General features: G+C 40.0%; 2 protein-coding genes across 4 annotated transcripts; one reads left to right on the forward strand and one right to left on the reverse strand.

The window, feature by feature from the left end:
* The first annotated feature begins 1,480 nt into the window (after positions 1 to 1,480).
* On the forward strand, positions 1,481 to 13,259 carry LOC108769611 (serine-rich adhesin for platelets). Its single transcript, XM_018520657.1, has 4 exons — positions 1,481 to 2,622; positions 2,716 to 3,011; positions 3,092 to 3,168; positions 3,247 to 13,259. Exons 2-4 carry the CDS (start codon positions 2,836 to 2,838, stop codon positions 12,588 to 12,590), a joined length of 9,597 nt encoding a protein of 3,198 aa, XP_018376159.1. The 5' UTR covers positions 1,481 to 2,622; positions 2,716 to 2,835; the 3' UTR covers positions 12,591 to 13,259.
* Positions 13,260 to 15,089: 1,830 nt separating this feature from the next.
* Pi3K59F (phosphatidylinositol 3-kinase 59F) lies at positions 15,090 to 19,428 on the reverse strand. Of its 3 annotated transcripts, none has more exons than XM_018520733.1 (11): positions 19,310 to 19,428; positions 18,855 to 19,066; positions 18,392 to 18,586; positions 17,846 to 18,275; positions 17,663 to 17,758; positions 16,959 to 17,582; positions 16,400 to 16,872; positions 16,114 to 16,302; positions 15,864 to 16,039; positions 15,712 to 15,786; positions 15,090 to 15,626 (listed from the first exon to the last, which is right to left on the reverse strand). In XM_018520733.1, the coding sequence occupies exons 2-11, from the start codon at positions 18,923 to 18,925 to the stop codon at positions 15,226 to 15,228; spliced, it is 2,730 nt and encodes a 909-aa protein (XP_018376235.1). In that variant the 5' UTR covers positions 18,926 to 19,066; positions 19,310 to 19,428; the 3' UTR covers positions 15,090 to 15,225. The 3 variants fall into 3 exon arrangements, with proteins under 3 accessions (XP_018376235.1, XP_018376233.1, XP_018376234.1); XM_018520731.1 differs by having other exon boundaries at positions 19,221 to 19,428; XM_018520732.1 differs by having other exon boundaries at positions 18,855 to 18,999; positions 19,214 to 19,428.
* Positions 19,429 to 20,645: the final 1,217 nt, after the last annotated feature.

Consider the following 20,645-nt stretch of genomic DNA (forward strand, 5'->3'; position numbering starts at 1 on the left):
CATGTAACAGAGTAGTTGCGAGAAAATTACCCCCACTCCTTCTATTTTTTCTGACTTCCGCGGTGTAAATCCCAGCGCGGCGTATATACCGGAGTTACTCTATATATAGTTTAGTGATAACAACAAGCAGTCATTTGAATTGCGTGGCAAAGACGGCGATACGGTATTTCCAGACTGCTAATGGCGGACGGGCATGCAATCAAAGACATAAGCCGGTATTCATAGTTAATTCTTATTTCAAGATCATTTTAAGTAATGTCTTAAGACGCTAATGCAGCCTTTTGATTGGTTCGTGACTTCTTAAGACCGTACTTAAGACGGTCCTGAATATAAAATCTGACTATGAATACCGGTCTATAGAGAATGGACTGCGCGATCCGTATCTAATAGCGTTTTCGGCCCGACCGGGTTTGCACCAACCTGGGTTGGATTAATGGCGTTTTGCGCTCTCCTATTGGTAGAGCGTGTGACGTCAACCAATAGAAAAGATTAATCCAACCCAGGTTGGTGCAAACCTGATCGGGCCGAAAACGCTATAAGTAGTGTATCAAATGTGGTCGACAATAATGAGAGAGAGGGGACCGTGGGAGACGGCTAATCTCTCTCTCATTCTCTCTCCCATTACACCATTGAATGAAAAGGGGGTGATCCCGATTGACCACGGCTCGATTGGACACCACCAATCACAGCGACCGGTGCTTAGGAGCTTTGTAGTCTCAAGCGCTGTGAGTGGCTTGAGTCCAATTGAGCCGTGTCCAACTGGGTGTCACCCAATGGAAAGAAATAGAAATGACGGTTGCTACGATCCCTCTCTCTCATCCCTATAGGCCATTTTGGCACACGGATCGCGCAGTCCATTCTCTATGTCTTTGCATGCAACGTCCAGACTGTTATAGGGATTCTACGTATGATATACATCATACATGATTTTTATATTTATTATGGATTACTTTACAGCTTACTTTCTTGCACCAATCAAAAGAAATAATTGCTAATTTCGTAGTTATTTGTCAAACGTTAAGCTGGTTCTACATGACGCAAGCCGATCGCAAGTTTGTTGCGACAGCCAATCTGAAGCTTGCATTTTGAGATCAACGCTTCATATTGGCTGTCACGACAAACTTGCGATCAGCTTGCAATTAATATAGAACCGGTTTTAGACATGCATCAAAGCAAGCATAGCAGCATGCATGCTCGTCATTCAAGAAATCAAGCATCGTGTGATTCCACTTTTAGAATTATCCGAGAAGAAACATTCGTTATCGCGGAAGAGGAAATTTGGATGAAATTCGAAAGACGCGCGAATCGCGGCGTTGGCGATTGGCACTGATTGGCACTGCTAATCCGTTGGCAGACTTGTTGGTCACGATTGAACGAGAGAAGGTACTAGCTAGGTACTCTAAATAATATTCCAACCGTTCCAATCCATCTAGGAATCTACCCTATCGTATGAGGTGAGGCAATGTGAGGCCCCGTTGCAAGTCGGGTAACCGAATATGTACGTATAACGTACGTCGTGTTGCGCGAACGACGTAGCATTTTTGCAACGTTGTTGTCGAGTACATTTCGCACAGGCTTCAGCCTGTTTTACTCTGTGGTCGCATGTGTTGTCGTCGACGAAATCACGTGAATCGTGGTGTATCTGGCGGTTTCGGAGCTTCCGAGCGGTGTGCGTTACGCGAGGCGGAGATACGGCGGAGCTGCACGGAGCTGGGTGCCGCGAGAAAAAGCGAGCGAGCGAGTTTGCGTACGAGTGAGTGAGAACGAACGAGAAAGGGACAAAGAGGAGAAATAAGGAATACGGTGAGAACGAGCGAGCGATCAAGCGAAAGAGAGGGAGAGGGAGAGGGAGAGAGAGAGAGAGAGAGAGAGAGAGTGAGTGAGAGAGAGAGAACGCGCGCGCGCGCGCGTACTCGCGCTTTTCACCGTTGCGTTCCTGGGATACGACGCTCGCCGACACTTTCCGACGCTTCCTACATATACTGTATACACACACACACACGCGCACTACGCGCGCGAGTGTGACCGTCGCATTTAGCCGGCGGTATTCCTGAAACGATAAGTGTTGTCTAAAGGTGCGTGTGGAAAGGAAAATATTGAAGGCTGATCGCTCGTCACGCGACTCACGACAACTCACGGGCTTAAGATGCCCGACGTAGCTGCCGCCAGCAACGTCAGCATCGAGGCGGTAGCTACACCATCACGCAGTCGGGTCATGCATTTTGGATTTCTCACGAGCACACCGTGGACCTCTTTGCGCCGATTATACTGATACATGAGCTTCATTCTGAACCAGTGTTATTTTTATGATTGTCGCCTGCAGCGAGCATGCTTGGGATTCTGGAGGGACACTCGCTCGAGAGACAATTGCAACGAAACGTTTCGACAGACTTGCAGTAATAGTTCTGACAACTTCGAGTGTATTTTGAAATCTTGCGACTATTAATTATTTATAAACGAAGATATCTGCATGGTTATACTTGATATATTCAATAATTCTTTCTTCATTTGAAGAAAAATAAATAATTACTGTTTAGAAGAGAGCGATTCAGAGCTATCTGATGCCGAGTTTCAGCTGCCACAACATTTGCTTGTATTACCTGTTTGCATGTAGTTACAAAGGTACTTATGTGCTCCTGAACAAGAATTACATATGAAATACTTTAATTGTATACTGAGATTGCTTAATTTATAGAAATTTTTTTTGTTGTATAGCATATCGATCTTGGGCAATCGTGCTAATGTTTCTCTAGAGAAATAAATTTTGAAGAAACTCTTGTTATTGACCAATGTTGATTTTATAAAAGATTCGAATGAAATACTTTGCAATACAAAATGTGTGAACAAACAGAAATCAATTATTTGGATGGAGATATCGTTTGGGTTAAATTGGGAGCTTGCTGGTGGCCTGGTCAAGTCATCGGGCTGGATAATTTACCAGAAGAAATACAAACTGAATTTAAAAAGAAGCCATTAATAGCTGCTGTAAAATTTTTTCAAGAAGACACCTAGTAAGTTACACAAATTTTAATTTTCTTATATATAAGACAAATTGTGTAAAGTGATGATTTAAATTTAATTATTCTTTTAGTGAATTTGTCAAAAACTATCAACAGATCTACAAGTACAATTGTACGCTTAAAGATGAATTTATTAAAAAGGGTATGGGTAAGTATAATGAATCATATAAATTTTCTTATAGTCAAATTCTATATTAAAATAATCACTTTTGTTTTGCATGAATAGATAAATACAGAATCAAGAGTAAAGATGGCAGCAGTTATATGGACAAATTCCCAGGTGACGTGGAGATGGCAGAGAAGTTAACAGGAGGAAATCCCGATATATTGAATCAGGAGAAATTTTGTCCTGAAGAGAAACCGGATATCTCAGCTCTGTTTGGTGAGAAGAAAATTCCAAAGAAAAAACGCGATCGCGAGGAAGGACATAGGCGGAGCGATGGTTCAGAGATCATGAGGAAGATCACACATCCACGTTTTTTACGTGGAGAGAGTGATCACGAGGTCCGTATTCGTCAGCAACCCAATAGTTTACCGTCGACTCCGACTAATGCAGGTTCCCCAGTATATCGTTGTCATTTTTGTAATTTTACTTCTTCGCGTGTTAACGTCATAATTTGTCACATAAAGAGTCACCGGTCCGATGACTCGCCAATGCCACGATCGAAGGTGAAAACGTACTCTCAGTCGCACGGTAGGATTTCTGATACAAGCACACCAAAACGAAAATACGTGAAGAAAGATAAAGGTCCATCAAGTAAAAAGAAGACGGAGAATAGGCAGGAATCAGTTAAACGGAAGCACTCGAAACAGGCCGAGAAATCCAATAAGAAAAAGAAGAGCGATCCGGAATTACGGGAAAAATTGTTGGCCGACTGGGATGACGAATCAGATGAAGAAATGAATGCTGATACAAATAATTCCCTAAATAATAGGTTAAGTACTGATTCTTCACCCACAAAGAATCAGTCAACTTTCGACGATGGCAAGGAGCACAAGAGTACTGCAACTGTGGAGAATAATGAAATTCTAGAAGAAACAGAGAAACTACTTAAGGAAACCGAACAGTTAGCTTCGATACGCATGATGCAGGGTTCATTGGATAGTTTGCACGCTTCTAGGAATATCCAATTTAGTTTTGATAAAAAATCAGATTTTGAAGATTCTGAAAAGGATACCAATACTATTGATAAATCTAATGAAACGTTAAACAAGTCCCAAAAGAGGAGGGATACTTCAAGTTCTGATAGTGAGAGCAAACATGCTTCCGATAAAGATGACAAAAAATCACGACTATCGTGCTTTGATTTCGATGAAGATGATTTGAGCGAACCTTCTATACCGCCTGTACGAAAGATTCCTCGAGTTTTCGGCGAGAAGAATTTATCTTTGAAGAAAGAAATTATCAAAGAATTTGAAATGAGTCAAGCTTTGAAAAATGAAATTAGGAAAGAAGCCGACAAAATATCTGAATTGGGTAAAAATATGGAATTAAAAGCTGACGAAATAATAGAAATAATACAAGGTAGAGACTATCGACAAGACAATGAAGCCAAAGTATATGAAAAGCTCAATGAGAGTGTACAAGGTAATACAAAATTGAAACAATTTGATGAAGATACAAACGAAGAAGAAGAAAAAACTAAGCAATCCGAAGATGATCAACACAAGTCTAATATTAACACTTGCGAAACGGAGGTGAAGATTGTGGATATAATTCAAGTTGAGAGAAGAGATGATGACAATGATCATTCTTCGAATATAAAGGATGTTGAAAAGACTGCGTCTAAAATTGCGCCCGATGTAAAGAGGGACAAAATGTCAGTAAAGGACGAAGTCGATATCAAGTCTAATGATAAAAATTTACCTCAATCTGAAAAAACTGACTCGGAGGATGTGATTGCCGAATCTAATGACAACGCTTCGATGAAAGAAGCAGACGATACTTTGTCGGAACGATTTACGACAGAAACAGAGGATGAGACTGTATCCGAATCTGCAGAGACTGTGCCGGAACAAAGTGAAAATTCAGATACTGATATGTTAGATCAAAGTGTTGATAGTCTCTCGGAAAACCGTATTGAACAAACATTAGTTAAAAGAGGAAGAGGCCGACCACGTAAGAACGCGAAATCGACTAGTGAGAGTACCAGTGCGAACAAAACTCCAAAGACGAAAGCTAACAGAGGCAGCAAGAGAATTCGTGTGAGCGAAAGGATTGAAATTGAACGAAAGACTTCAGATTCCGATACAGATCGTTCGTATAGCGGTAGAAGACGCAAACCGAACAAGAAATACCTGGCATCTGGTATATACATTCAAGAGCCTGATTATAAAGCGTTCAGGACTGACGAGAGTCAATCTGAAAGTGAGTCTAAAACTTCTGAAAGAGTCACAAGCAAATCTAGAAGAGGCAGACGTTCTAAAGAAGTTGACAAGAGGAGTAATGAACTCGTTACTCAAATGGATAAGCAAGAAATAGAAGTATCCGATCAAACGCCAACTGTTGCTGAAAATAATGTCAACATCTTATCGATCGATATAAAAAACAAAGCATCTGAGAACAAAAAGGAGGCTTTTTCCGAAAAAGAAGAAGAAGAAAGCAAATCTATAGAAATGAAATATGACTTACTCGAGGAACAAGTAAAATCTTTGGACGAAGTAGCTGAAAAAGTTGACATAGATGTATATTCGGAAAATGTAGAGATGACATTATCATTTCAAAAGTCAGAAGCAATACATAAAATGGAAAAAGGACTCGATGTAGACGAAGCTGTGAAGGAATCATCTGAAATGGAGAAGAAAGAAGGATCGTCAAAACAAACTAAAGAAATCGAAGACTTTAAAGATTACGAAAAGCCATCGATCGTAGAGCAAACTGAAAATGCTGATAAAGTTGAAATACAACAAGATGCCCTGAAAACCAACGTAGATATGTTGCCACCGAAGAAATCCCAAATTAAAAAATTTGAATTGTCACAGATAGATTTTTTTGACGCAGATATTCAAACTAATAAAAGAGCGGAGCCTGAGTCCAAGTCTGAACTTGAGTCTGAATGTAAAGTCGAATCTGAACCCAAGATTGAACTCAAGCCTCAATCTGAATCTCAAAGTAATATTGATGAAAAAGTTAACGAAGATGAAAGAGAAGCGACGACGAGCAAAGTAGCAGACGATATTGGTAAATTTTTGAACATCGAAAATGAACAACGAGGAGATCTAAAAAGTTTCGAGCCGCAGAAAAATACAGATAAATCAGATGTAAAAGAACAAGAGATGCAATTGATGGAGGAAGTATCGCAGAAGATGCAGGATGTCAATCAGTTTAAATTGAAGTCACCTAAAGCAGATGCTGCGAGAAATACACCAAAGAGTCCAACGAAAACGTTAATCGAACAACAATTGACACCCAAGAGATCCTCAATGCAAACGAGATACAAAGGTAAATTTACTCCAGAAACGGGTAAAGGAAGAAAAGACAAGGACTTGTTCTTGGAGGAAAAATCGACTAATATATTCCAGGAGGCTTTCCTAAAGACTTTACAAATGGATAAAAAGAAGATAGTTGAAAACACTGACGTACTATCCAAGGAGAAAAAGGAGAACAAGACCGCTAAGAGAAAAAGTGAAGGAATCGATGTCAATATCGTTACTGTATCTGCGCAAAGTAAACAAATTGACAATTTTAACAAAGATTCAGAAATACCTGCAGATATTCGAACTGGAGAAAACGTATCTATTGCGAGTGATCTTGAAAATGTCGAAATGGTTATTGAAGAAAATGTTGAGATCGATACCAAAATTGGAGACGCTGTCCTCGAAACAACTGACGATCAACTTGAATCGATGTCCAGCGAATCTGTTGTCACATCCAAATCGTTACTTCAGTCGGAAACACTTCCCGTTTCTGAAAATAATAGTATGAGTACCAATGTCAAAAAATTGGATGAAATCCCGAAGATGTCCATAGCCACGACATCTTTATCGTCCGATATCAGTGTACCAGTAAAAAAGCGCGAGATGCCACGGATAATAGAGAGCGTAACGTTGACTGAACCAGTGCAAATTCTGAAGACAAAGTTACTCGATAAAGTTCCGCCACAGAAAGGTGTGAAGCACAAATTGGAAGCAGATGCTACGAAGAAAAATGATCAAAGAAGCGGTCCCAAAGCAAAGATAATTAAAATAGAAACATTGCCATCGAACAGTAAGGTAAAAACTGCTATAAAGTCCAGTTCGCACATGTGTCTGACTAAAAAGCTTCAAGTATTAAAGACAGAGGAAACAGATGCGCTTTTGGAGGCACAGAATAAAGAACAAGGCGAAGCTACGTTGCAAACTATCATGACTGCGCCGGTAACAGAGAAATACATACAACAGAGTGCTCAAAGTCTCGCGGACATGGAACTAGACATCAACTCAATGCCATTTGTTTTAAGCGAAGACGTGTTAACGCCAGAGAGTATAGAACAGATGCCCGTTGTTATATCTTCCATTATACCAGCTTCCAGCTCGATCCCGACCACGCTCTCCTTTACTCCGACCACGCGGATAGTATCGCCCACTCAGCAAACTCAATTCAAGATCGCGAAAGAGACTACCGCAGTGGAAATGTCGCCGACAAAGAAAAAGAGCGGTGTACCAGCGATATTGAAGACCAAGAGCAAAGCAAAACCAACCGTTTCGAATGTTAAATCATTGGTACCGCCGCTCACCGGTGGGGTGAAAGGTTTGAAATTTCAAAGCGCTCAACCGACTAGTAAAACGCCAACCCTCTTGACGCAGAAAGGTACTACTCCAGGAAAATATGTCGTCGTGCAAACCGCGGGTGGCCAACAACTGCGTTACAGTGTTCAAGGTAAGTCTGGCACTCAACAGAAAGTTGCCATTTCAACTAGTGGCAAAGCGGCAGGCAACGCACAAGTGATTCAACAAGGTGGAAAAGTCGTTATATTGACGTCAGGACAGTCTTGCCAGACCAAGATGGTGCCGCTGAACATTTCCAAGACTCTGAGTGCCAAAGTACAGAAGATCATGACGAGCAAGGGTCATCTGCTGTGTCCGATTAATCCACAAGGTGGTATAATCGCTACCAAGACTGTCATTGCGCCAAAGGCTGATACTATCGCTGCTGCTGGCTCGCCTACCACATCTAAATTGGCTACCAGTGGTCATAAGATCATCAATACGCAGAGCATAATCACATCTAAGGGCGTACTTACTCCGATTTCAGGTACTATCGGTAAAACAGCGTTATTAGGTACGTTATCCCAGGGAATCATCACCAAGGACGGCATTTATACCCCGATCAGCGCTTCGTCTTTGAGCGGGAAAACCATCATCGGTTCGAAGACTCTAGTTACCAAAGGTGGCACGACTCTTTTGAGTCCTCAAGCTCAAGGTCTAAGTGGCACGAAAGCGATCTTGGCGCCGGTGTCTCAAACCATCACCGGTAAAACCATATTAGGCACGCAAGCTGTCGTCAGTAACAAAGGCACCATTCTAACGCCAATAACCGGACAGCAGGTTAAAGCCATCGCTGCTAAGAGTCCGGTTAAAGGCGGTAAGGTGCAATATCAGTTACAGCAAAAGGTACAGCTACCGATACTGCAAAAGTCTTCAAAAGTGCCGACAAAGATGTCGGCTTCACAAACAAAGGCGTCGCTATCTTCGAAATCACCATCGAGCAGTACGTTGATTCTCCAAAGTACCGCTAGCACTGGTATGATATCTCAGAAAAGTATGTCGCATGGTAAGAAGATTATTAAGCAAACGATGGTGCAACCTGGTACTACCATTCAAGGCGTCGTTTCGCCGAGTGATACGCAACAAATGGTAACAATGGTGCCACAAATGCAACCGAAGGGCAAAGCTGCCGTGTCGCCAACCGTACAAAAAGTCATTATTCCTCGAACTAGCAGTCGCCAGTTGAAAACTCAAAAGATCGTCGTCCAAAAAATGCAAGATTCGGCTGTGCCAACGATGCAAAGCGCTCAAACGAAACAAACGGTCGTCGCGTCTACCACGACGATCGTCACCAACAGCACTAGCACCATGACGACCACCGTTGCAATTTCGCCGATCGCCAAAACGGTCGCCCATTCGAGACAGACAGCTCCCACAATTTCCAAGTCCTCTGTCAAAGGATCTCAGACCTCAAGTAAGGCGCAAAAACATCTGTTGACCACCACCACCACCACCACCACCACTACCAACACGTCGAACATAAATGTCACCGTGACTAGTAGTACCGCTACATTATCCTCGCTAGAATCAGAGAAGAAGGCAAAAACGGATCTTCAGCTTATCCTGGATGCTCCTCAGAAAGAGCAAGGTAAAGTCGAGAAACTTCAAACTGAAAATACGGAAAAAGTAGGTGAAACAAAGGTAGCTGCCCAGCCTCAGATTATGGCTCTACCGACAGAAAGCAGCGATGGCACGCAAACTTATGTATTGGTGACGATAGATGAACAAGGACAGATACAACCACTCGATAACAATACTCTTATGTCATTAGAAGGAACTACGCAGAATCCTGACGGCACGAGAACCTTGTACATAGATCCCAGTTCTCTGGGGGAGGTCGGAGCTCTAGACAACATTGTTCTTCAATTCGACAATAGTGTCTTACCGAACATTCAAACCAGCAGCGTGACAGAGACTAGTCAAACGGCGATCGTGAGTGATAGTTTTCCCTCGTCAAAGGTGATACAAACGTCCAATCAGGACATCCTGGCGGCTGCTCTCGCTAATACTGATTTTCAGCAGGAGATCAGTTTGCCAGAAAATCAAGCAGGTAGCGTCATGACCCAAACTGGTTTGACTCAGACGAGTCTTATCAATCAGACGATACTGCAGTCGACCATCATACCGCCTACAGAACCAATATCCTCGCCCTCGGTGCTCGAGACTTCGTTAACTCTAAATCAACCGATTATGACGCCACTCGAAGTACCGAGCAATATACCGATTCAGTCAACGGATCCGACTACCACATCGGTCGTCTCCACTATTCCATCTTCCCTCGAACTACCAATCACCATTACGAATCCCAGCATCTCCTACATATCCGCCACAGGAGAGACACAGATTCATATCCCTGGTAACTCGATGCCAGACATCGGGGAGATTATGGAATGTCCGGCGACGATAGCGAGCGAAGAGATAGCTCACACTGAGATTCCCGCAAGTACTCAATACTTGGTGATATCAAATCTGGAGGATAATATCGCGACTACAGAGACGCGGAATGTGCAGAGCGCTGAGATCGCGATTACACCGTCAACCTCGTACACGGTCGCAATGCCGAACAATGTCCTGGAGAACGCGCAAGTACAAACTACTCCGTCAATGCCGATCATTGACGATACGTACGCGGACAATTCGCAATTAACTACAACGATCGTCGCTGAGCAAACGTTCGTGGAAGTGCCAGTATCGGAGATGTTGGTCTCCAAGGTGCCGGAAAATCAAGTTTCAGTCTCTCCTCAAAAACTGATTATGTCGACCAATAAGAATTTGGACGAGAAACAGTCTCCGACGTTGCAGGGTGTTTATTCTTCTCAGGAAGTTTCTAACACATCTGAAGAATTGATTCTACAGCAATCAAAAGCTAACGAAGATACAGCTTCGAGTACAATGGAAGGTGTGCAAGAAATGGAAAACAAAGAAAACGATACGTCGATTACCGGTTTATCGACAATAGACGAAACCACCTTGATTACGTCCGAATCTAATTCGCAGATAGAATCCGTAGAACAACTGACCTACGAAGTGACGGACTCGAGCGAACATAAAACTGCGAGCGAGTCGCACGAGACGATAGATAAGTTGAAACAGCTAACGGTTTCCGAAGACTCTAGCAATAAAGCTAAGCCGGTAGACCAGCAAGCAGCAGGTACGTCAAATCAAAAGGAAGCCCATAGAACAGCTTCGCGAGTTTTATCAGCCGAATCATTAAATCCTTCGAATGAAGCAACTATGGAATTGGATGAAGCAGTCGAACCGGATCTATTCGCCGGAAGCACGATTGACACGAAGAAAAGTATAAAGGATTGTCAAAGGGACGAGCCATCGTCGCAGGAAGAATCGGACAGACGTCGTTTGCGACAGAGCATGGAACTACGTTTTGAGGAAGAAGAAGAGGAGGAGGTAATCGCGGAAGCTAGTCAAGAAACGCCTTCGCAGTCTCAGTACGAGCAGTTCAACGTGTCTGTTAGCAGCGATTCCACCGATCTACCTAGTCAATCTGCCTCCAAGTTGGAGAGCTCCTCAGGCGAAGCCACGCAGTCGATCGCGTTCGAACCGATGGAGATGGACGAGGAGACTGTCGTGGCGGAACCACCGTCACAATCATTTGAACATACAAAGATCAATGAGGCGTCCCAGTCTTATGAAGCTTTGGCGGAATCCAATATAAACGCGCCAACGCAGTCCTTCAATGAGATTGTGCAAAGTCAGGTGGAGCGACCGAGTGTCGACGAGGCGATCGACGATCAGAGCTTCCCTACGCAAAGTTACGAAGTCGACAAAGGTGAGAGTGTGGCGGAGAATCTGGAAATCGATGCGGAGATCAGTCAGGAGGGCAATATACCGTCACAGTCGAATGACGTCGGTGTTGATGGTATAGGCACATCATCGGTGTCGACAAATAATTCCGGATTGAACGAGGACGAAACAGCAAGCTCGTCTTACGTACCGGAGACACCCGAGAATCAGGAGCGTGATCAAGATCAGGAGAGTGCGATAAGCACGTCATCATATGAAATACCGCCATGCGAAGAGCTCAACATCGCCTCGTCCAGCGTGATACCGGACACGTCGGTCAACGCGGAGCATCCTAACATCCATGATAACGGTGTGCCGGAGATCCCGACCTCTTCGTCGTATAATCTGAATCCTGATATCACGTCGACCCATCATGTGGATTCTGTGCCTACTTCCAGCTACGAGGACCAAGTGATTGTCGAGCAAAACGTCTCGACGTCGTACGAAGTGCCGATTTCGATGCCCGGCCTGGAGGAGACCTGTTCGCAAAACTTTGTCACGGAGAGCAGCGATCATCACCGGAACGAACCATCGAGCTATTACGCTCATCACCAGGAAGTAACGGCGAGTTACTATGAGTCTGTAGATCAGGATGCGAATTCTCGACTGGAAGAGGATCCGCACGAGGAGCATGTCACACCCGGTGGCTATTACGAGGGCAATCCACAGGAGGTGAGTCAAAGCTACTTTGCCCCGACCGAAGAGACGCCCAATTACACCAGTCATAGTATCTCGCCCGGCTATTACGATCCCAGTAGACCCGAAAGCGAGGCGAGCCAAAGTTACTATTCTACGGACGATCTGGAAGGGAAGACGGAACAGTCGTCTTCGTCGCCAAACATTGAGGCGTCGCAAAGCTTCTATCAGGAGAGATCGAGCGAACTGAAACTGAGACAGCAGGGTGAGGCCACCCCAACGTATCCCGAAAAATATCCGGTGGACTACACTTTAGAAAATTCGCCGGTTGAGAAACATGATCTTGTGGAAAGCTCGGTGCCAGCCACTAGGCCTATGGACAGGTAATATACCGTGGGAGGCAGTGGTAACAATACAAATTTTCACTTGAAATAGACTATCGGTGGACTGTCGCGTACACAGAAGCGTACCACATATGAACTCTTGAATCTATTTTTAAATGTAAATATAACGCGTTAATTATAATATTAAGTAAGTGCTTAGACTTAGACTAAATTGAACTTTGGCGTTAGATTTTATTGTACTAGGCTTCTAAACGTACAGACGAATGCACTTGTATGCGAACGCATGTGCATACGTGTATTTTGAAACAAAAAAGGAAACAGAAGATAAAAGAATTTACTCCGAATGTAATCCGTGGATCTTAGGATTCGATATTACACAGTTTCATTATTGCATTAAAATGTTGTTGTGGTCTTGATTTTATCGTCATCGACATTTTATATGAAGAAAAAAGAAGGAATGTCCGTACAATCGCTAGAGTAAATGAAGAAAAGCAAGCTATTTAGATATATAAAAGATACATTATTATTCTTTCTTTGTAGTATCATAAAGATTTATGTCAGCTGAACGGTTCTCGATTTCCGTCACGTTATTTCTCTATATCTACGGTGGAGTAATAGTGATAATCGCAGTGATAATCGCACGATGAAGATTTCTTTTATCATGCCAAGATAAAAAGCATGATGATTGATAGTCAAACCAATACGATTGCAACAACAAAAAAATCATAATTAACATCCCACGATTTCACTGCTGCTCTGTAATGTCAAGTCGTAATGTAAGCAATTATTCATTTGTAACAGTACTAAGAGCTCATGTGTGATTGTTTAAAACAAAACAAGAGTCGTAGCAGATCTAATGGAGATCCTGAAGTCCCTTTAGTCTTTACTCTTTAATATTAGCCGAGACTACTAATGTCCTCGCTTGTTCCACTCACTCTTTTACATCTGTGACAACCGTTTAGTTTTCTACGGTCCTGAGAAGCAAAAAGCACAACATTTCTGATTATATATCCATAACGATATATGCTGTACAATTCGGTGAAAATGCGAGAAACGAAGAGACTCTCGGTTTATCTTAAAGACTTGCAAATAAAAACTGCGCCGTACCTCGCTTTGCTCAATATGTGAACAGTGTATTTTTTTTTAAATAGCGATATGAATCGCGATAAAGAATGTGCAAAACTCTGAGCGAAACGAGGGTCATTCTCTAGCTTATGTTTTAGTTTGTAGAGTCAATACAAACTATATATAAATATACATATATAATTATATATATATATATATAATATATATATAAAATATATATATATATAGGAAATAAAAATGTGCTTATTTCAACTTATGTAAAGTGTATCTTGTATGTTGATGAGATGATTGAAGTGAAGAGAGCGAGCAAAGATTTTTATTGTTACAAAATCTGTCGTGTTTGAGACGTGCCTAAGTTAGCCTGAAGAACGTTCATAAACGCGAAGAAATTGTAATTGCAAAATATACTGGAAACGGTTTTTGAGGATTTTTACTGCACAATCCTCAAGCAAGGCAGATTTATCAAAATGTCATAAGAAAAATTATATTCTTTATTATAGTCTCACGTTATATTAAAAATAAATCAATGTTTTTATTTCTCGTGGCATTTTTAATTATGGTCACGCGTGTACATATTGTGTTGATATTGGAAATAAAAAATGTGTGTATTCTCATGTCAAACATAGCTCGATATGATATCGCAATATATAAGAAAAAAATCTGAGAAAAATCTTCAAGAACGGACTGAATTGTTAATGTTCTATAATTAACTTTAAATTCTTTTGATATGGATGTATATACGTGTGTGTGTACGTATGTATCAAAAAAATTATATGAAAATCGTATATATTTACAGAAACATATAATACGCTGCAAAATGGAAAATTAAAGCTACATTTTTTCTATTAAAAAACGAAAAAGAACCTATCTGATGTATAAGATAAAATATGTATATGTATTTGTTGATTTTATTAAATTCATAAATAGTATAAAGTGATACGAGTTAAGTAGCTTTCCTCTGCGTTTCACATGTTGATAACAATCTGATATTTTCAACACTAACAATATTATCTACATTTATTTCTATTGTGTGCACCACATACACTTGTAATTAAAAATAAAATAAATATACGAGTATTTACATAACTGATTACACGTGCAATGAATATGTTTTGTTGCTTTTCCGCCACTGACATCTTATCACGGTAAGTAAGCTAAATTTCTCGATAGTACAAAAAATAGCATATATTCATGATTTAGGCACGTTCATTAAAATTTTGGTGAAACAAGTTTTATATTGTGTGTGCGTGCGTGTGCGCGCGCGCGTGTATAAAATGCTTTTTGGAAATTCGTCTAGATTTCGTAATTATATTGTATGTAAATTTGAACGTAATAATTATACGCAGTCAAGTTCAGAGCGCTCACAAAGATACCAAATCATTATCGAAACTCGGAAAAATATATCGAGCAAGAGAAAATCATTCTTATCAAAGATTTATTACCTAAAATACTCCCAAAATACAATAAATTATATTAATATGTTATAAACACACTGTAGTCGTTTTATATACAATATAACAATACATAATCTATCGTTTTTTAAAGAAAGGAACACAATTTGTATGATTTCACTGTACATTGATTACGTCTTATTACTTTCTCCAATATTGTGCAAATTTGTGGAGTTGTTCTACTAGTACAGCCATCACCGCGGTCACCGACAAATCTAAAAGATTGTGCACATAATGCACAGCCTCTTCGTCGCTCAAATCTAATCGCAATTTATCCTGGACTTTTTTCACAGCTTTATCCGGTTCCAGGGCGATATCAGGCACACTGGCGTCTACCATCAGCGAGAACAGATTCAATATCAGATTGGCATGTCTACGCAAATGTAGGAACGCCGTGTAACATTGCTTTCGGAATTCATGATAATGTTCGGAACCGATTCCGCCCATAGCTTCGACCATTTCCTTACTAAGCTTCATTGGAGGGGGCAAAGGTTTTGGATCTCTACCCAAAATATAGCCAAAATCGATGTGAAAGAGTTTGCCTGTGAATTAAAAAATATTGCATACTTGCGTATATTTATTTTGTTAGAGACAATCTCTCTAACAAAATCGTTGAAGAATACATACCTGATGCTGTGAGAAGCAAATTATCCAAGTGACGATCGCCGACACCCAATACATACGTGATTATACAATAACCAGCTGCATAATTTTAATGAGTAACATTTAAATGATGTGTATTCATTCGTTTTTCGTAGAGTTGTATGAATGATGCTTACCACAACTGCGAACATAGGTGTCCATGACTTCAGGTACTACCCCGTAAGGTCCAGTTTCAGAAGGATGGTGCTTTCGAAAGAAATTCAATATTGAGCCTTCGCTAGCTAAAACTTCCGCAACCGTTGTAGATTCGATAAACTGTACAAAACCATGCTTGGTACTTGTTGCGAGTACTCTGAATAATGTGATCGAGTCATTAGTTATTAATAATCTTACGTAATATCATTCATTTACATAACAAGTTTTTACCTATACGGAGTTAGTTTCAAGTCCAAATTCTCCCTTCTTAATAATTTATCCATAAGCGCTATCGTTTGCAAAATTAATTGATCTTGTCGTAAATCATCTCCATGTTTAAAGATGGCAATATATTCGGTATTATCTGTCGTCAAAAATGTGAGTTTCGATGGCATGAGCGCAGATTTGAAAAGACTTGCTCTATAAAATTAATAATAAAGTAAACATTACAATTGTAATATATATATATATGAACATTAGTAATATACCGCGATAGTCAAACAACTTGAATGTGTACTTTTCCGGCATAATTCCCTTGATACAAATTTCAGGATCCAAAGGGAAAGGTATCGGCTCGAAATTCGAGAAATTAATCTTGAACGCCGGATCTGGATCAGTGAGTAACGTTCTCAATCTATCAGTTTTTTTCTTCCGATTTCCACTTTCTCGCGCTACCGCTTTTACCAGAAATACCAATTGATCGATGAACACCTTCTGTCGTAAGAGGAATGCTCTTCTTTTTTGCCAGATGGTATTCCCCTGCGCTAACATCATGGAAAACATTTTCATTACGGTAACGTACATTTCCCTAACTCGCGTATCTTGCTTAGCGCTTATCGCAGGATCAGTTTGATCCTCGCATTCGATAGAGAGATACCAATAGAAATAATTAGCCAGCATTGAATTCTGACAAGCGCGAGTAATTAAAAACGATGCTAAATCCATAAGCGGTTCTTGGCTCGTTGATAGTTGACTCTCTGATTCACTAGACTATAAATAAATGTAAAATCAATTACATGTAGGACGAAATGGATAATAACGTAATGCACACATATTCTAAAGAGTCATTGACTCACAGTTGTAACCGGGGTAGATGTAGAATCGCTGCTTCTTATGTCCTTATCTAATTTGTCAGTTTTCTCTAGTTTCTCCGTTCTTTCCAATCTTTCGCTTCTCTCAAGTTTTTCAGTGCTCCAATTTTTCGATTCTACTCTTTCTTCCTTCTCCTTCAACATCGCTTGATAAGCAATCTTAATGCTTTCAAAGTCTTCATACTTTAGCGCTTGTACCAATTGCAACAAGTACAACATTAAATCATCGTCAGGAGCTTGATTAAGCCTGCTAATCGCATATCTCCTAATAGCCGGATGAGTAAACGCGGGTCCTAATAATTCTAAGGCATCCTCGGAATCCGGTGGAGCCCATAAAGCTAGCATTTCCAGAGCCTGGCGTTCCTCACCAGCGACTTTCCAGTTAACGCACTTAACAAACTTGGTCAACGCTTTCTTCTGACTAGACAAGTAAAATCTGTACTTCCAAATTAAATCTTGTTCCTCAGTAGTAAGTGCGGTTGTCGGGGGATATCCCAATATCGTATTCAAGGCATCCCGTACAGTCGAGGTAGGTTTTAATTCGCGAGTATTGCCGCCGCTACGTAAACTGCGCGCCAATTTATGATGTTTCGCTTCCACAAGATTCTCCTGGACAAAAATATTATCTTTATATTTTCGAAATATAATTAGAGACACGTATATCGCCATTTTCTTTTGTAAAATCTTACTTGTAAAATTTCATAGTCAGGAAGTGTCACAACGTCTGGCTGTAATCTATGTTGAAAAACTTCATCGCCATCTTTTTCATAATATACAATTGAATACTACAATAGAATAAAAAATGAATGTACTATTATTAATTTATCTTTATACACATACGTCTGTTTACAATTTCACGTATACATACGTACCGGTACACCGTCCATTGTTATTTCTGGAAATTCTATCATCAAGTATAAGTATTCCGACGCTCTTTTCTCCCTCTCATTGATTAATTCAATCTCTCTGAAAGTTAATCTATCCAGCCAATCAATTTTGTTTATTTGCCCGTTTCTGTGCTTTTTAACCAGCTTTGCAAGCCGCTGCATCTGTTCTTTCCCATGATCTCTGGCTTTTCCTGGGGTACTAGTTGGAACACTACCATCGGCTTCTATCCCAGGCCATACTCTAAGATCGAGCATGCCCTGTCGATACACTCCATGCTTACCAAATAATGATATAGTCGTACCACCTACTGGAAGTTGTCTACCAGGTCCTGCACAGTCATATAAGGTTATACATAGCTGGGCGTCACGTGGCAAATCCGTATAGGAAATTGGTAGATAGACCCATTGATTCCAGCTGGATGTAAAAAATATATCGTCTCAATGATATATATATATATATATATATATATATAAAATGAATGTTGATATTTGTGTAGAGATGGTATAGTACAAATGCAAAATTCAACATACTTCCAACGTGTAGTAAAGTGTTTGTAGGCTGTGTGTACAGGCAGGGCCAAAGGTCTACCGCCAGCCCATACTTGCAAAGATGCAGCTAGATCTCCACGAATCCCACCACTCTCATACAAACCCGAATATTTGAGTAAAGGATCTAAAAGTAGCTCGTCGTATTCTGGTCTGTGTCTCTTGCCCTCTAATGTACCTCTGTATAAAATAACAGGTAGAACATTGTATATACCTTATGACATATGTCTAAAGATTGCCAATTAACATATGCAATATACATTAGAGATAATGACTAAATGTTTCAACACGCACTTATGTATGTTAATTACTCTAATCCGATTATTTCATGCTAGTATAATTAATGGATATCTTTCATCATACGGACGAAATGTCATAAGATACTTTATCATGTGACAACCTCAGTTCAATTACACGATACAGTAATACTGATGTGAGATATACTTACATCTTGATTTGTATTCTGGTATCTAACGAAGAACTATAGACATAAAAAAATTTATCGTTCGTATTCTCCATCGTATTAATTCGTGAATTATATTCAAAAATCGATCACGTATCCATCTTCGAGACCATGTATCACGTCCACACTACTTCATACTGTTTTTTTTTTTGGAGTGTCCCTCGGATTGAGGAAAAATACGCGCCTTGTGTCCTAACCTTTGGACAATATGACGCAAAGAAAATCCAATTTATAACAAATCGCTAAACAACAATACTATAAGATAAAAAGACATAATACTAACTACAACGAAAAACTATAACTCTTAAATAATTATATTTGTTTTCTTGATATAATTAAAAAACTTCATACTGTTGCGATTCATATTGGTTAGGCATCAATTTTACAAATATAAATATCCACATAATTAACCAATGCGTCTAAATATTGTGAATATATACATGTATTACTGATGGACGAAAACTAAATCGTCTCATACTGCACGTAGTGTACCATCCAATCCAAGTTAATCCAAATGATCCAATTAACATGAAATTTACACCACCGATCTATATCAACTGAATATCGTATACCACCGACGAGATATTATTAAAGACCGTCAACCCTGGGCAAATTTTCGGCGGTATAGAAAGGGCTCCAAGGGTCCGGAGGTAATTCAAGAACGCTGACATTACCGACAATTGATATAAATTTGCTATTATTAACATAAATATTTGGCTCATGCATTATTAAATTCATGATTTTTTATTACATAAATGTCCTATAAATAAATATACATACTTGTAAAGCTGTAATATCCTATATATTGCAAAAAAATCACAATTTTTTCTCTGCAATTATCATCTTTATTGATAATCAAACTTTGATGATAACACTGAAATCTCAATTTTAAAGAAAAATCGAGTATTATTGAGTTATAAATGCATAAATACTTCTACTAAACTAATAAATCATTAAATTAGTACAATATTATCAGTTTTTAACTCTTAATCACTTCAATATTCACAAGGACGCGAACTCCCGTAAGGATGTCGGTCTTTAATAGTATCTCGTCGGTGATATTGAGGCTGTATTCATTTGATTTGATCATTCACGCGTTTTATAATCATCATTCTATCTTTATCGTTCATTAGATGTGAAACAAGGATAGAAGCGCTGAAAATATCCAAACCGAACGCAGTCTAGACAAAATAGGGGTGTCGCCATATTAAAAATTAAACACTAGCGCCTCTGAACTTAAGGGACAAAACTACTTGCATATATCACTACAGTGGTATATGTATAAGTATTAAAGCCATGGCACATAAAAAGCTGAAGGCGTTGGGCGTCGTCTACAATACATGGAGTAAGAAATAACAGTAAGAAATTGACCAATCACAGTCGAATGTAAGAAGAATAATCGACTGCGATTGGTCAATTTCTTACTCTTAAATTTAATAGTATCTCGTCGGTGATACTGAGGCTGTATTCATTTGATTTGATCATTCACGCGTTTTATAATCTCATCATTCTATCTTTATCGTTCATTAGATGTGAAACAAGGATAGAAGCGCTGAAAATATCCAAACCGAACGCAGTCTAGACAAAATAGGGGTGTCGCCATATTAAAAATTAAACACTAGCGCCTCTGAACTTAAGGGACAAAACTACTTGCATATATCACTACAGTGGTATATGTATAAGTATTAAAGCCATGGCACATAAAAAGCTGAAGGCGTTGGGCGTCGTCTACAATACATGGAGTAAAGCCGTAATCACACTAGCGATTGGCGATTG

This window comes from Trachymyrmex cornetzi, unplaced genomic scaffold, assembly GCF_001594075.2.
Source record: "Trachymyrmex cornetzi isolate Tcor2-1 unplaced genomic scaffold, Tcor1.1 scaffold92, whole genome shotgun sequence".
NCBI classification, from domain to species: domain Eukaryota; kingdom Metazoa; phylum Arthropoda; class Insecta; order Hymenoptera; family Formicidae; genus Trachymyrmex; species Trachymyrmex cornetzi.

Excerpts from the sequence above, each read along its gene's own strand:
- LOC108769611 (XM_018520657.1), top strand. The coding sequence starts at position 2,836 with ATGTGTGAACAAACAGAAATCAATTATTTGGATGGAGATATCGTTTGG. Across the intron at positions 3,012-3,091 it reads TTTTTTCAAGAAGACACCTA|TGAATTTGTCAAAAACTATC; the intron begins GTAAGTTACACA and ends TTATTCTTTTAG. Across the intron at positions 3,169-3,246 it reads ATTTATTAAAAAGGGTATGG|ATAAATACAGAATCAAGAGT; the intron begins GTAAGTATAATG and ends TTGCATGAATAG.
- Pi3K59F (XM_018520733.1), bottom strand. The coding sequence starts at position 18,925 with ATGGAGAATACGAACGATAAATTTTTTTATGTCTATAGTTCTTCGTTA. Across the intron at positions 17,583-17,662 it reads CTGACTATGAAATTTTACAA|GAGAATCTTGTGGAAGCGAA; the intron begins GTAAGATTTTAC and ends ATTTTTGTCCAG. Across the intron at positions 16,040-16,113 it reads TTGAAACTAACTCCGTATAG|AGTACTCGCAACAAGTACCA; the intron begins GTAAAAACTTGT and ends CACATTATTCAG.